The following is a 15,877-nucleotide window of genomic DNA, read 5'->3' as shown; positions in this document are numbered from 1 at the left end:
GTTAGTGGTATCAAAGACTTAAATGAGAACTGACACCTCACTGAGTGGGACACGATAAATGGACAGAAACAAATCCCAAAGGCCCTGTTTAAACTTCAGGAATCTTTTGTCTCTTCCTATGTGCAATGCCAAGTTGAACAAGTGCTTAAGTTTGAGCTTTATCACAGGACTTTATGAACAGGGGAGTAGACGACTAGAATGGAAAATAAGAGATAAAAAGAGTTACAAAAAATGTTTCCACTTGGTGTTCAAAGATTATTCTTTGTTCTTTTCTAGATTTACCCTGTGGTTCTAAAGATTTTACATTCTTTATTTGCAAAGTGATGCCAGAGATGTCCACAGGTAAGACCTTCTACCATAGAATCAGAGAATCTTGGAATGGTTTGGGTTGGAAGGGCCCTTAAAGATCTCCCAGTTCCTAACCCCTGCCATGGCCAGGGACACCTTCCACTAGACCATGTTGCTCAGAGTCCCATCCAACCTGTCCTTCTATCCAAGCTCAGTACAACAGGACACATTTGTCAAGTGTTAGTCGTACAAATAATGTCTAAAATGAAGATCCTGTTCATGACAAATTAAGTTTCACGTGGTTTTTCTTCAACTGTAGATTAATTCCAAGTCAAACAGCTCTATTACATGATCCCAAAGTTCCCATAATGTTTCATCTCGACAGCTCACATCCTGTGCTCCAGAGCTGTGCAGCTCTGCTGCTGACTCACACTCTCACAGCTGCTGCATCTCACATCTGAGCTGGCCCAGACCAGCACAGAGGTGAACTGACAGCTACGAGCAGTTCCAGCTCATAAAGCACTTTTAAACCTTTCAAGGAGAAAAATATGAATGAATGCTCATTTTCAGGGGAAATCTGAAAGAATGGTACAGAATACAACTACTGAACGTGTAAGTACATGGTATTGTCTACAACTCTGCAGATTCACACAAACATGAAACCTGCAGGGAGCTGCACTATTATTCTGTGTAATGACAGGTAAGAAAAAGACACTTTGTTTTTAAGAGTCTTCAGTTTTGTTCTGAGGATTCTTCAACCACCAAGATTCTATTTATTACCTTTGTACCAAATGTCGCTGCTGCATGGATGCAATGTCACTGTCTTTACAAAAATTAATATAAATTATTGAAGAAGGACAGATTTATGTTTGTGCAATATCTTGGAACACTTAATTAAATTACCTTTTTGTCCTAGTACCTGCTCTAGAATTATATTCACTCACCTTACCTTGGAAATACATATTTATGTATTACACGTTAGATTGCCTTGAGCAAAGTATCAGAAGTCAGATTCTCATCTATACTAAGGTTTTTTAAGCCTCTCAGGAGGCACATAAGAACATACACTTCATTTAGAAAGTAACATATTCTTACCCTTGGATCCTTTCACATCAGTACAAATGAGCTTAAAATGTCTCTAGTATGTATTTGAATCCAGACATACAGTTGGAAAAAAATAATCATATAAGGTTTATGAGACCAGGAGCTGCTTTGGTTTATATAAGAGATTCAGCTGATTGCAAACTTTATAGCTGACTTATCTTCTCGCTAACACAGCTAGTAAATTTATTTGCCAAATCAGATTTTTTTAACTATTACACCTTAAAAATAATAAAATCTTACACTGTGAGCTCCTATGTTGAGCAAGATGCACATTTTGTTCAGTCCTTCCAGTGTAACACCCTTGAACAGGAGGGGACACAATGGAGTACAAGGGTTGTACATTATCAGAGTCACTTCATGCCAGCATCTCCTACTTCCACAGAACCACATTGATGCTGCCTGAGAGCCTCACGTGCTGCTTGCAACAATTCATGTACTGTGTTGTGCAGTAAGACACTGATGTATGTGCGATCCAAGAATTTTAAATATCCCCACAGGATATCAAACACTATCCAGACTGTTAGTAAATACTTTCCCAGCGCTCTGCAGAAAGCGAGCCAGTTCTTTTCAAATCTACTTAAATGACATTTTTGTCTTATCTTAAAAATCTATGTTCCTGTTTAATAAAATCATCTGGGCAACTTACTGCTTCATCAGTGCTGCAAGCTTATGCCTTCATTAATAAATTCTGCTTGAGCGTTAAGATTACCCCCAGTAGAGACAGCTGGGAAACTGCAGCATAAAGTCAAGCAGCACATTTAATGACCAATGAACTTCTGGAAACTTAGTCCAAAATGATACATCATTGTGTCAGACACTCTTAAGCAATACGCAGCTTGGTCTCCCTCTTTAGAAACATGAAACCCCCTGAAACTGCTACCACAAATTGGGAACCTTTTAAATTACTGCCAAGCCACCTGCTTTTCTCCAGGAAACTTCATAAAACTCTCCAAATTAGTAATGTCATTAAGTAAAGCTTACAGACCTGTTGTTATTCTGAAGGAATATTAGCTTAAGGAAACCAATAGGGATTTTTATCATGGAAAGAACTGTCATAAATATTGTATAATCTATTCCAAATGAAATGCTTTAGAACATTCTTAAATACACTATTCTTTCACGTTTTAATCTTTCTGGGAGAAAACTGTATAACCATATTCTTTGGATTAAACTCACCTAATGAAGAAGTTCAGCAGAGGGGATGTGAAAGATTCTCAAACAGTTTATGTGTCTTCAGATGGTATTGAGAGCTGTATAAATCAAATGTCCCATTTTACATGTTTGAACAGCACTGGAAGAAACAGTGCTGGGATGGAAGGGGGAGCCTGATTTCCCCTTTGCATTCGATTTTTTGAATGGCTCTACACAGAGTGGGTGAGGATGGATTATAGGAATGTCTTCTGTCGAGGAGTCGGCCAAGACTGTGCCATCTCATCTTGGAGTAATTTATCCAATAAGATGATTTAGAGGATAGTTCAGTGGCACCATTTTTGGAAGGTAAAAGCAGAAGGGAAGGGATATAAATCAAAGGTGACTGGCAGGTAAAGGATATAAGCAGCAATCAGCCAAACCATGTGCACACTGGCACAAATTCAACAAGATCATTTATAAAAATTTTAAGTCAGGAGTACACAAAAGGGGGTCTGGTGCTAACTAAATCCACAGATAGATTACACGCCACTGAAATAAACACTTCCAGATGCTGGCATACAAAAACCTTTTACAGAAAGAAATGTTTTCTTTCATAAATCTGAAAGGAGGAACCTTGGGATGGGGGTTGGGAGAGAAGGGAACAAGATTTCCAAACTGTGATTCGACTTCCTACTGGTTTTATAGAATAATAACTCATCTTTTTCAAACACACAGTGTTAACACTGTAGAATAACAAATAACTACAGACAACAGCTTGAAGTATAGACAAAGACATCATAAGTATGTAAGTGTTTACTGAAATAGAATGCCTTTTCTTTACTTTCAAAATGAGAAGAAAGAATAAAAATGTCAATTTGATTTCTTCTGTATCAGAAACTGAATGTGTAACTGAAGGAAAAGTTTTCAAATGCCTTTTGACATAAATACATACATTTCATTTTTGAGAACCGATTAGGAATGAAATCCTGACTTCTTCAAAATCAGTATCAATTGATTTTGAATATCAATATGGGCAGTATAAATTATACAGGACCCTAAATATCAGAGATTTTTTAATTTCATTTCCATGTACCTAATTTCTTTTGGAAACAGCATCAAAATTTTTTATTATTCAAGTGCTCTAGGAAAATTTAGATGTAATGTATCTACATTGAGTCTATTGAAGCAATTATTGAAGATTATATTCCAGAACTTCTTCGTGCTACTATTTTGGTCTGAAACATGCAAAAAGAAATTTCTTTCAATTAAGACTAAGTTGCAGACCAAATCCCCCCGGAGACAACTCCAGGTTGTGGAGTCTTCTTCTCTGGAGATATTCAAAAGCTGTCTGGACACAATCGTGTGCAATGTGCTCTAGGATGACCCTGTTTGAGCAGGGAGGTTGGACCAGATGACCTCCACTGGTCTCTTCCAGCCATTTCCATACATTCTGTGTTTCTGTGAAATGTGAAGACAAATTTTTCTTGAAGTTTAGGGCACCTAACCCATACTTTCTTTTCAAAATGTCCTGTTCTGCTTATCTCCACAAATATACTGCCACACTATCCTTTGTATTTTAAGTGTTTCCTCTCTTCTCTCTACTCCCTGAATCAGAGAACATGCAGAGTGGAAGGGACCCATCAGGATCATCGAGTCCAACTCCTGGTCCCACACAGGACCATGCCCAAGAGTCACACCATGTCTCTCAGAGTGTTGAACTCAGGGTTGGTGCTGTGACCACTTCCATGGGGAGCCTGCTCCAGTGCTCAGCCATCCTCTAGGTGAAAAACCTTTTCCTGAATCTGATGGTTTGGCCTCTCACAAGCTCAGTTTTCCCAGCTCCTATTCCACAGATTTTGTTCTATAGGGGAAATCAGCAGAGTCAATATAATCTTTATAACATTGAAGTCACTAAAGGTATGTGATGAACTGTGGTGTTTTTCACCTCAGAAATTGCTTTAAGTATTTGCATAAAAGCTGAGCTCAATCAGGATCAAAAATGAGCACTTTAAAAAACATTAGAAGTGAAAAGTCCTGACTAAGTATATAATTTGATTGTGAAGTTATGATTTACACGTACATGTAACATACTGAAGTCTACATGGGATACTTGCACTAATTATTTAAGAACCTCCAAGACTATAAGCAGGGTCAAATAATACAGACCCAAATAATATAAGTCTCTACCAAATCACATTCTCTGGTGTTACATGTTCTTTGTGCAGGGAATGTCACAACAGTATCATAAACACGGGTTTGTAAATATTAATTGTTTTATGCTGCATAGGCAATTTTATGAGACTGACATATTTAACAAGAGGAGGTTTAGACTAGCAAGCCTTTTCATACTAAAATGCCTTGGAGGCTGAAGGAGCATTCCCTCCAAAACATAAATATCCAAAGAAATGTTGGTTATACCTCTGTTCATTCAATCCACTCCATTTACACACACACACACACACTGCTGAATAATGGCCACTGTCTGCAGCCTGTGCAGGGTTACAATTTACACTGGTGAACTCAGTTTCTCTTAACTAAACATCTGAAGCATTTTGTTTCACAACTGGCATAAACTAAAGACAAAGAATCTGCTTTGGAAACGTTTTCTTTTTCTTTCTGCCTGTGATCTTCCACTGCTGTAGAGACCACTTTTTAATTTCAGAGAAGAGGATCCCAGTTGTACTTTTTACTAGAGCTGTTCTCGTGGTCACAAGTACTGCTTACAAACTGTTCATGTACCGCTTCCAACTGCTCACATCAAGATTTCAGGTAAGCACTGTATATTGCTCACAGAATAAATACTCTTAAAGAACTATCTGTTTGTTACCCCAACTGTTTGAAACACAATCAATTCAAATAAAATAATTTCTCATGAGACATTATGCTTGCATTATGCTTGTATTCCTGGTAAGAAATATCCATATTTCCATATATCTATATTTTTGTGAATACCTTGGCATAATAAATACTATTATTTTGAATATTATTTGAATTAATATTAGGATTATTCCTACAGGCCCAGTCAAGACTGCATATCATTCTCACTATACACTTTTGTAACTCAAATGCACTTAATAGACACAGATCCAGCATATGGAATTACATTACCCCACAAGATGGAGAGTTCCATACTTCCTGTTCCTGTCTTGCAAAATTATATGTCACTACTTTTTAACATTTCTCTGCTTCTTGCAAGTCTGGACCATGCTTTAGAGCAGGAAACACTGAGCATCACCCAATACTGTTAACAGAAAATATATGGATAAAATGTATGTCTAAACTACCTTGGTCATGACACTATGCAGAAGAACCCAGAGTACACTTGCTGCTTTCCCTTGTGGCTTGCACTTAGAGACAAAACCTAAATGCTCTAATTATGTTAGTCATTTTGACATAGCTATTAAGGTCAAAATAAATGCAAACAGATCATTTTCACTAGTTTAATGTTAGTTCTCATTTACCATATGATTATAAAACTTTCAAAGTGTTCTTTTTGTTCAAACTAACCTCCATCAAATGCCACTAAAGAATAAATTAATCAGCCCAACTCTTCTTCCAAAACTGCCTCATTAGGAACACTCATGACCAAATCAGAGGGAAGAGAGGGACGATCATGATTAAACAGCAGAACAGGGAAAGATTTGAAAAAACGTGTTGCATCTTAGGTCTGTGACACCAGGTAAAGGGATGAGGGAAAGGGAAGAGAAGAAACAAAGCAAAATTTCTTTGAATATGCATCCCAGGATGCTTGCTGACTGTGAGAGACCCTTGCCATACAGAATTCCTCGTGGAACATGTGGCTCACAGGCTTTTTCTTGCAGAGAAAATTGCCAAAGAGAGGAAGTCACATATTACCCCATGGATATCAGGAGGATATTTCAATGAACATTGCCAGCAAAAAGTTTGCAGTTTGAGATGTCCGTAAGAACACGTTATAAATTGTTATGCCAGATACTATTGTAACTAGTGCTGTTCACCTCTGTAATTGGTAATTCTGTAAAAAATGTCCCTCTAAAAAAACCAACAGTTACCTAACAGTACTGAAATACTTATTAATTCACTTAGAACAATTTAAATTAATTTTCAGATAGTGACATAAGTGGTTTTGGGTTGAACAGTCACCAGCCCATCATTTAGGTGCATTTAGGAAACACACCTTGATTCTTCTGGGAAACCTCTTCACACATAGAAGCAAAGCACACCAGGACACTAACCCAGTAAGTGTCAACTTAGATACAGACCCAGTTAAACACTGGATGCTGAATACAAATGACTCGTGGTGTATTCAGGAATAGCACCTTCCTGAAGTACTGAAAAACCATTACAGTTCCCAGGCAAGTGGATTTTAGCCATAATTGCTTAGTATTTGCATTGGCCAAATTGCCAGAACAGCCCTTTGTTTCTCTCTCCCCCATAAGAGTCTGAAAAAACTGAGAAAAGATGGGCAAAATGGGAAAATATACAATCAAAATATCATAGAACCACAGCAAATCATACCTGCAAATCCATAACACAAAAATAACCTCTCCTCCTTCAAGGACTTACTTCCATTCAAATCCACACAGTGCATGACTCCATTGACACAATTCTCTATCCAGACATATCAGCACACAAAACTTTTTCATTCCTCAAGTCTGTTTTTCCCTAAGTACTGTTGGGATGCAATTGGTGGCTGTCTTTCTACATCACCCATCTTTGTGTAGGATAACACCTGATTGTTAGATTGCATTCTTCTAGTTAGAAAACCCATCCCCTACTGGTTTGAGTTGAGATACGAACTTTCTGAATACAGCAGGCCCTTGACAACTGTAGTAACTGTTGGTTACTACATTGATCCATAAAAATATCCATTATAGTGGCTGCAAAGAGATAGGGAAGGGTTTAGATCCTTCTGATACAGTTCTTCCCTCAGAGACTCAGACTTCTAATATAATGTCAAAGTTTTTCAGTACCTACACAGACTGTGTCACATAGTTCCTGTCTGAGAGCTGAGGAAATGGCCTTGTCTGATTATATAAAAATCTGTGGTAGGGTTATTAATCTCACTCCTCATGTTTGGCTAAACACATGCCATCAGAACTCTCCATCATTGAAGTCTATTTGTTGTAGAAGTTTTTTTATGTAGATTGCAGAGGCTACTCAGTGCTCTGTCCACATTTCTGCCAAATTAAGACACAAAGGTCATGGTTATTGCAAGGACAAGTGTGATAGCAAAGTTATCCCCAAAGCTGCCAATGAGGGCACTGAGAGAAGTGGGCAGATGGACAGACCTAAATGCATACTCTGTAATACCTCTCAAAATGCTTTTCCTGAGCTTTCTCATTAAAAGCAGGATCCTATTACAGCCCTACAACATCTGAATGCATCCAGGAGCTGACCCAAGATTCCCTCTCATTCTTGGCTTGTTGAGAGGGAACAAGATCTGCTCATCTCATCAACCACGTTGACAGTAAGTAATGTTAACAAATTAAATTGTTCAGTTAGCTGCCCTGTTTTGGGAAATTCATAAGATTGGAGGACATAAAAAAACCCCAACCCAAACCAGAGGATTTTATTATAACTTGTGGTTGCAGAAAAAGTTAAACTTTGGTTAATAATTGACCAAACCACTTTTAGTAAGGGTCAGGCAAGGAAGACTCACCTTTCTGCAACTGTTTATTTGAGTTTTTTACTTCTTTATAATAAAGTTAAATACATTCTCTGCTTTCAGAAGCTATTGCCATGTTGTTAGCTACATCTCTTAGCACACTTCTGTTAAAGATATTTTTCTGTTTTGGACTAGAAATTCTATCCTATGCTTTACACGATATTAATCTGTCATTTCTGAGAGGTAAAATTATGTAAAGACTATTAATTGCAAATGTGTATTGCCTATCATTAATAAACCAAACATTCACTGTCATTTATAAAAGCGTTGATCAGTTTTGACGTTAGGAAAATTATTACTCCACATATTCATTTACTTTCTTTTTTTTTTGTTCCTCACTTCTGAGGTCAGAGGCCACTATTTCTTTGATATTTATGGTCTTCATACACTTAATTTTCATATAGATGAACTTCCTCCAAATTCAGAATAATTTTCTTTTCCTAAAATCTCTTAAAAATTGGACAATTTCTTCCTGATTTTTAAAAGCTCAGTTCTAGTTTGGTGCTGGTTTTTTTTTGTTGTTTTGTTTTTCCTATAATGATTTCTTTAACATTTATTGCTTCCCAAATGTAGATATTCTGAGGTAAGCAGGATTTATGCCACTTGGAGGAGCAGATGAGAAGAAAATAACCCCAATTTATGACACTGGAGATGGACTGCTTTCACATTTTCATCAGCTGAGAAAATTAAATAAAGAATTCGTTTGGCTGCTCTGAACAATGGATTTGCAATTTGCATAGAAAAAATGATGGCAAAACCTCAGAACCCATCAGTGTTTTACCACAAGCTCAGTTCTATTACATTTCAGTGGAGGTTCAAAGTTGTCTAAAGAAACCATTCTCTTCTTTCTCCAACTGTAAATGTGACACTTGAGAGTTCAGCTTCCAATAGGAGCAGTATCTGACACACAACTAATTTTAGAATATAAAGTGCTCTTCACCATATTGCAATACATATAATTTAAAATAACTGTAAACCTAAACTTTGGAAAAACAGAAGATTCAAGCACTAACAAAAAAGCATAATTTGTAATTGAAAGAAAATAATATTTAAAAGGAAAAAAAGAAACTTTTTTGTCCTTCCAAAAAGAGACAGAAATTACTAAGTTTTATTTCCCGAGAGAATTATGCCACTTTTATAAAGAAAATTACAGTCACCACAAATTGCTCTCAACAATTCCAAAGCTTCTTCATTCGACCACTTGAAAATCAAAGTTCTTTAAGATTATAAATATAACTTTTTATAACTCTGTTATTACGTACTGTGAATGGGGAAAGGGGGCCAATCTTGTGGCCGTAGCGTCGAATGGCCTCTCTGATGTGGCTGGGCTGGATGGCATCACTTTGAGCCTCTATACCACAGGCTGCAGTGCTCTGCAACAGAAAAACACATAAATTGTTACTAAATCAAAAACACACAACAGACCTACAGTGCATAAGGCATGAAAATAAACCTTTATAAAATGGAGCAATTTTTTTTTTCCTGAGGATACACATCATTGCTGCCACACATTACATTAGAGAGAAAAAGCTATTAACAAATTAAAGAGGACTTTTACATGAACTTTGCTTAAGAGACCCAAAGAACACCATGTTTGTCCTCTTAAATCTTTCACCTAGTGCTGCTGTGCATTGCAATTGAAAAGAGCAGAAAATGTTCAAACTAAAATGAGAGGGTCATATAAGTCACACTGCAATAACCACAGAAGCTATTTTTAAAACATTTCAGGCTCTTATTATGATGTCAAGGGGTGGGGAAAATATTGAACAAGCACCCTAAGTGGAAAGCAATTTGACACCAAAATCACCATTGAGTAACATCAGACTGAAATTTGAAGCTGAAATGTGACATAATGGTGTTAGAAGGAAGCAAAAAAAAAATAAATTAATTACCTCAAATTGGAATGTTTTCAAATTTCAAATGACTTTTTGGATTATGGACCGTAAACAGATAAAAAGAAGAACTCACTGGTGGTGGGGCACTGATTGTACAAAAGTTTCCTCAGGATTTCAAAACAAAAAGTTACTCTTTTCTCCTTGTTAGTCAATCTGAAATGCTGTTTCAGGCTCCACCTAAATTGCCAGAATTCAGATGACTTATCAGACGATGGTTTCTTGGCAACAAACTCATGAAAATTATATTAGTGATTGCACAGAGGATGACAAAAAGTTAAGTTATACACTTAAGTTTAATGAACACACATAGACAGTCCCCTCAGACATTCACATGATACACTAATGCTCTCAGATTGGGGATAGTTTTTGTGAAATGTTTTATTTTCCAGAGTGCTGAGTCCACTGGAGCCTGTGTGTACACACAGAATTATTCATAATACGATGGCAGATTCTTCCCTTGCTGATTGACACTCATAAAGGGAATATGAAACTCAAATATGTTTTGCTGGACTGGGCCTTCATAGCCTAAAAATAACATTCTTCACCAAGTTAACTTGTTTGTCTCAATGCCTCAGTTATATCCAGTAGATACCTAACCAAATTGGATAAGTCAGGAGAGCTTTTCATTAAAACTGTGCACTTTTTGGAACATAATTGTTTTAAAAGGCATTAAGCAAAACACTAAGAATTTAAAATAAACTCATAACACCAGCAAAATATAATGTATCAAAAACTAGATTGCCAGCTGAATTCCTGGTCCTAGGAATGATAATGGAAATCAGCCACAGAAACAAAACGTAATCAAATGTAATATAAAAAAGGAAGAGGAAAATCAGAAGTTTTCTGAAAGGTTTTTAGGATTCACTAATAGCTTTCTAACTGGAGTATAAGGACAGCCACAAAGCTGAACATATTAGGAGAAAGAAGGAGAAAATACATCTTTTTCTGTCTATTACTGTAAAAATCACCAGGTTTACTCCAAAAAATGAGCATTTTTTAATAATAAAACACATGATAGAATCCCAAGTCACTCCATTGCTTTGAAGCACAATGAGCACTGACATCACATTTTTTTCAAAACAGCCCCAAGTGACTGAGACAGGGCTTCCTATCCAGTTTATTTAATCAAATCTATTTCCCTTGTGGTTTTAAGGTACATATATCCCTCTCAGACAGAACACCAAGACTCTACAACAGCAGACAAGAATTGCAACATTTACATTTCACACCCTGCATACGAAATATCTGTATTTTATGCAAAGTAAACAAATATTTAGCTTGAATGCAACAAACTGGCATAAAAATAAAACAAGTCAGGCAGAGTTGTTACAGGCTGCTGGGAGCAGGAAAATCACAAGCACTTCTTTTTCTACTTTGCTTATGTTTTGACACTTAAAATCTATGCTCGCTGCCACTGCCAGAGCAGGGGATGGTGATTTGGGGTGGTGACTCCTGTAGAAGAGCAGGTTATCTGAGCAGCAGCAATTGTTACCTTAACAAAACTCAGTTTGCAGGGAAGCTTTAGCCTAGTTCTGATGGAAAAAACACCAAACCACACATTTGGCTTTACAATAACGGTAGTTAATATGTGATACAGGTTAAAATTAATATTTAAAATGAGACCCATTATTTGCTGTGAGGGTGGGGAGGCCCTGCCACAGGTTGTCAAGACAAGGTTTTGGATGACCCATCCCTGGAAGTGTTCAAGGCCAGACTGGATGGGGCTCTGAACAACCTGGATGAGATGGTCTTTAAGGTCCCTTCCAACCCAAATCATTATTTGATTCTGTACTGATTTCCTGAAGATGTTTTGGTTTCTTTTTCTTTTTTTTTTTTTAATCCCAGGCTTGTGCACCAAATACCTTTTTTCTTTTTCTTTGTTTGGATTTGGTAGAGTCCTGTCCAATTCCACCATTCCCCAAGGCTCCTGATGGGGTTTTCCCAAGGTGTTGCTGCCCTGCTGATGCTGGGGGGGTGGGTGTAGGAGGTGGTGTGTTTTCAGGAGAGTCAAGACTGGTCTTCACACTGGTAGATTGCCCTAAGAGATGTGGCTATAAAAGCAAGATGTCAAAAGCAAGAAGCCATTATATAATCAAATCACAAAAAAAACACCCCAATTATTGCCTCCTTAGATTTCCTCTTAGAAGAGATGTAATGCCAAATTTGGGTCCCTCATTCCAGAAGTAATTAGAATATCTGTATTATAGCAATGCAATACAGCACGTGGTGCACTTGCCAATTTTGAAAACTTCAGTTTCCAAATCTGCCATAGAGAGAGCCTTGAATGCTGAGAGAAGGAATTTCCGCCCAAGAAAAGAGGATTTGCATTTAATTATAAAGGCGCTGCTAAGAATTTAACATTCAGAACTATAAGTTAATGTCTTTCCATCTAAATCCATAACTTCGAAGTTCATAAACAGAACAGAAAGTCTGTATCAATACCAGAATCAATAACGTCTACTTTGGAAGAAAATACATCTGAAAGTAAAACACAAAAAGCATTAGCAAGTGAACAAGCAAGTTTTACCTCAGTAGAATTGTGGTACTGTATGAAGGTGGCAGATATGGCATGACTGAATGGGTCACCAGCTTTGGGAGCCATGTCCTGTTTAACCAAAAGGGCCAAGTCCACCAGCTGGAGAGGTAAAACAGAGGGGGGTTACAAATGCCATTGCAACAATGAGTGAGGGGTTGTGGGTTGAGGCAGAATATTCTTAGTGTTTCTCAGCTGAAAACAAAATTATTCAGAGATATTTCAGCCTAAGGAACCTTTCTTTTCCACTTCTGTAAATATATGGAGCAATCTATCTACCCAAGAGGGCTCGGCTTGGCACTAAGGTAACATTTTGTTTTCCAGGAAATCCTTCTTTATAATCCAATTGTGCAATGGGGTTGAATGAGCCTCAGCACACTGCCAAAGGTCACATAGCAAAGTATGTGGTTTCAGTTTGGACTTGAATAAAGTTCGTGCTGGACTCCACTCTCCTCTGTAGCCATTATAAAACATTTCTGTTTGTGTATCAGAGGGGTGAGTACAGTATAGTCCACATCTGTCATCCAGGACAGACAGGATTTCTAAGCTGGTCTAATGGAAGGTGTCCCTGCCCTTGGCAGGAGAGGGTTGGAACCAGATGAGCTTGAAGGATCCTTCCAACCCAAACCATTCTTTGATTCCATGAATCCAGTTAGCTTGGTTAGTTGAAGCAGTGACTGCACTTCTGAAGGGGCTCACAACCCTGTCACTGAGGCTGAAGTACATCCAAGAGTAATTAATTTATTTTAATTAGAGTTCAGGCAGCAGAGTCCCTTACCTGGGCCACAGTCTCGTATGCTAAATATGCCAAAATCTCCATTGCAACTGCATTTGGCTTTATTTCCATACTGCTACAGTCCAACCAGTCACGGAATTTGGATGCTTTCTTTGCTGTCATTTAAAACCATAGGGGGAAAAGGAAAAGTTAACAACAGGTAGGTCCAAATAATCAATTTTTTGGGCAACAGAAATACTGAAAATGTGGAACAATTAGTGTGAGTGTGATTTGATTGATCAAGGAAGGAATTACCAAAGTGGAACCTGTGGGTAAAGACTTATTTCATACACAGTAATCTGGAGACCCATAAGCACATGGACTAAAGAGAAAAAAAACACAAGATAATCAATCATACAGAAGATTTAAAACGATGAAGGGTCAACCTCAGAGGAGTGTAGACAGGACAAACCTGATTTGGAATGTATTGTAAAAGGAATAACGATGAATCAGAGAAAGCACTGAAAGAAATCAATACAAATATGAGCCCAGATAAAATTGATATAATTTTATTAACAAGAGCAAAGAGAAATGAAGAAGGACAGAAGAATTCAGCAGTCCTGGTGTTAACCATACAGGGGTTAGGTGCTGACAGGGGAGCCAAAATGATTTGTAGATGAGTGTTTTTTAAATGTGCTTTGGTTAAAAAGAAATAAGGATAGATGTAGATCTGCAAATGATCAACATCCACACAAGAACTTCACACTGGTAATGGATGAGATCACTTTGGAGAAAGGGCAGAGAAAAATACAGAACAGAGAAACATTGTATTTGCTTAGAGAGTAAAAGGAGGAAAAAAAAGGATGATCTTACTTAGGTCAGTGGTGGACAAGATGATCACAAAAATGTGGGGACAGAAAGAGCTGTTAAGACAGAGGTCTTAGTGAGGGCTGTTTGTGAGACAGGACAACCAAAATGAAGTGATTACAAGGTGAAGAACCATCTGAAACAGCTCTTTCAACCTGCTTTCAACTAGGACTAAAAAGCTACCCATGTCAGGTGTTAAACAGAAAACAGGTGTAAATAAATGGTTATTTTTATTTAGGAGGGAATGAGAAGGCTACATGGGGTCGTTAAGGAAAGGAAAAAAAATAAAAAGAAAGAAATATGAGAAGTGTGAAGGTGACAGAAGAACCACAAAATGTTCCCTACAATTAAAATTTGTAGATCTGTAGTACTTGATCCTTTGATGGACATTTTCTTTTGCCTGTCTTTAAAAGTGCACAGAAATATCTGGAGCTGTGTTTATTAATATATATTTTTAGAACAGCTTTCTTGAAGTCCCTTCCAGGTTTATTCTCTTATGACACAGTTTTTATGGGTTTATACTACAGTAAAAAGGGTTTTCTTCTTTAAACATAGTAATACATTCAATTTTTACTAAAATATAAGAAAAGTAGTTAAAAAATAGCTTTTATGTTAGTTTTGAACAAATGTTCTGCATGGCACTTATTATGTTGTAATTGAGCTCATGTTATGCAATTGAATTTGTGCCTGAGTTTCTCTTGCTACTATCTTCTAACCACTGTAATTTTCATATTCTTTAATGACATTAAATGTCAGTGAAAAAGAACTTTATAGATATGGTCATTTAAAAACATTTTGAAAATAGCACTGAGATATTTTTATAGATCACAATCCCCTGGTCAGCAACATTCAATTTTATTTCTCAAATTTAAGATTTCTATTTGTTCTGTGTCCAGATGGCAATTTTTGGGTTTTCAAAATTACTTTATCACAAACCTCTCATTTCCTCAAGTCGCCCTAATCTGACGTATCATTTATCTAATGGCTCACAGATGTGTGATGCCAAATTATAACTAAACATAAAAAACATATTGAATTAAGAAAAGAAATGCTTGCAAAACATGTTTTCCTACGTTTGCTGACATTTGCTGATGCAGAACAGTATCTCAAATGTGTCATTTTTTGGCCATAAATGAGTCACTCTTTCTTTGAATTTAAAAGGAAGAACAAGATAAGGTCTCTCCTTTAAAGACACCATTGTGTTCAAGTCTGTGTTGTAGGATCATGTGCTGTTTTGTCATGATTTTTACTGGCTCCTTCGCCTCCATTTCTCTGACATTTGACCTAAAACCTTAGTCATCACTTAACCGCTTCTGTAATGATGTTTTGCTACATGATCAAGCCCATTAATTTACAGCTCATTATAGTCATGGCCCACAAGTACTTCTAGTAAGTTGGTTTTCAGTGCTAGAAAAGCCCTAATTCTGTCATCATGTTATTAGTGTTGGAATGGCGTATACTGATGAACTTGGCTAATGTTGAACAAATTCCACAGCAGGAGCTTACAGCTTAAAATAGAAGAGTCTCTTTAGTAAGTTCTTTGTGTCTCTGCGGATCGGGAAATAAAAGCAGAACTTGCTGCTCTTCTCTAATTTTAGATGCATTCCGAAAAACCTGCAACCATGAAACTTCCTAATATGCCAACTTTGACACCACCATGGCAACTTGAGGCAAGTGGTGGTTTTAATCCATTAACT

At 37.1% G+C, this 15,877-nt stretch overlaps 1 protein-coding gene across 6 annotated transcripts in view; it reads right to left on the bottom strand.

The window, feature by feature from the left end:
- SUPT3H (SPT3 homolog, SAGA and STAGA complex component) overlaps positions 1-15,877 on the bottom strand; it is a 276,110-nt gene that overhangs the window by 54,347 nt on the left and 205,886 nt on the right. For all 6 annotated transcript variants that reach the window (XM_051811711.1, XM_051811710.1, XM_051811715.1 and 3 more), the window contains exons 8-11: positions 13,377-13,489; positions 12,593-12,700; positions 11,928-12,116; positions 9,433-9,543 (exon numbers count right to left, since the gene is read on the bottom strand). In XM_051811711.1, coding sequence (XP_051667671.1) covers positions 9,433-9,543; positions 11,928-12,116; positions 12,593-12,700; positions 13,377-13,489 — 521 coding nt within the window. The remainder of the gene's footprint in view (positions 1-9,432; positions 9,544-11,927; positions 12,117-12,592; positions 12,701-13,376; positions 13,490-15,877) is intronic.

Source organism: Manacus candei, unplaced genomic scaffold (genome assembly GCF_025592945.1).
Source record: "Manacus candei isolate 608988 ecotype Guabito, Panama unplaced genomic scaffold, ASM2559294v1 h1tg000007l, whole genome shotgun sequence".
Lineage (NCBI taxonomy): Eukaryota > Metazoa > Chordata > Aves > Passeriformes > Pipridae > Manacus > Manacus candei.
Note: the sequence above shows the minus strand (reverse complement) of the source record. Positions and strands in the feature narration are given on the sequence as shown.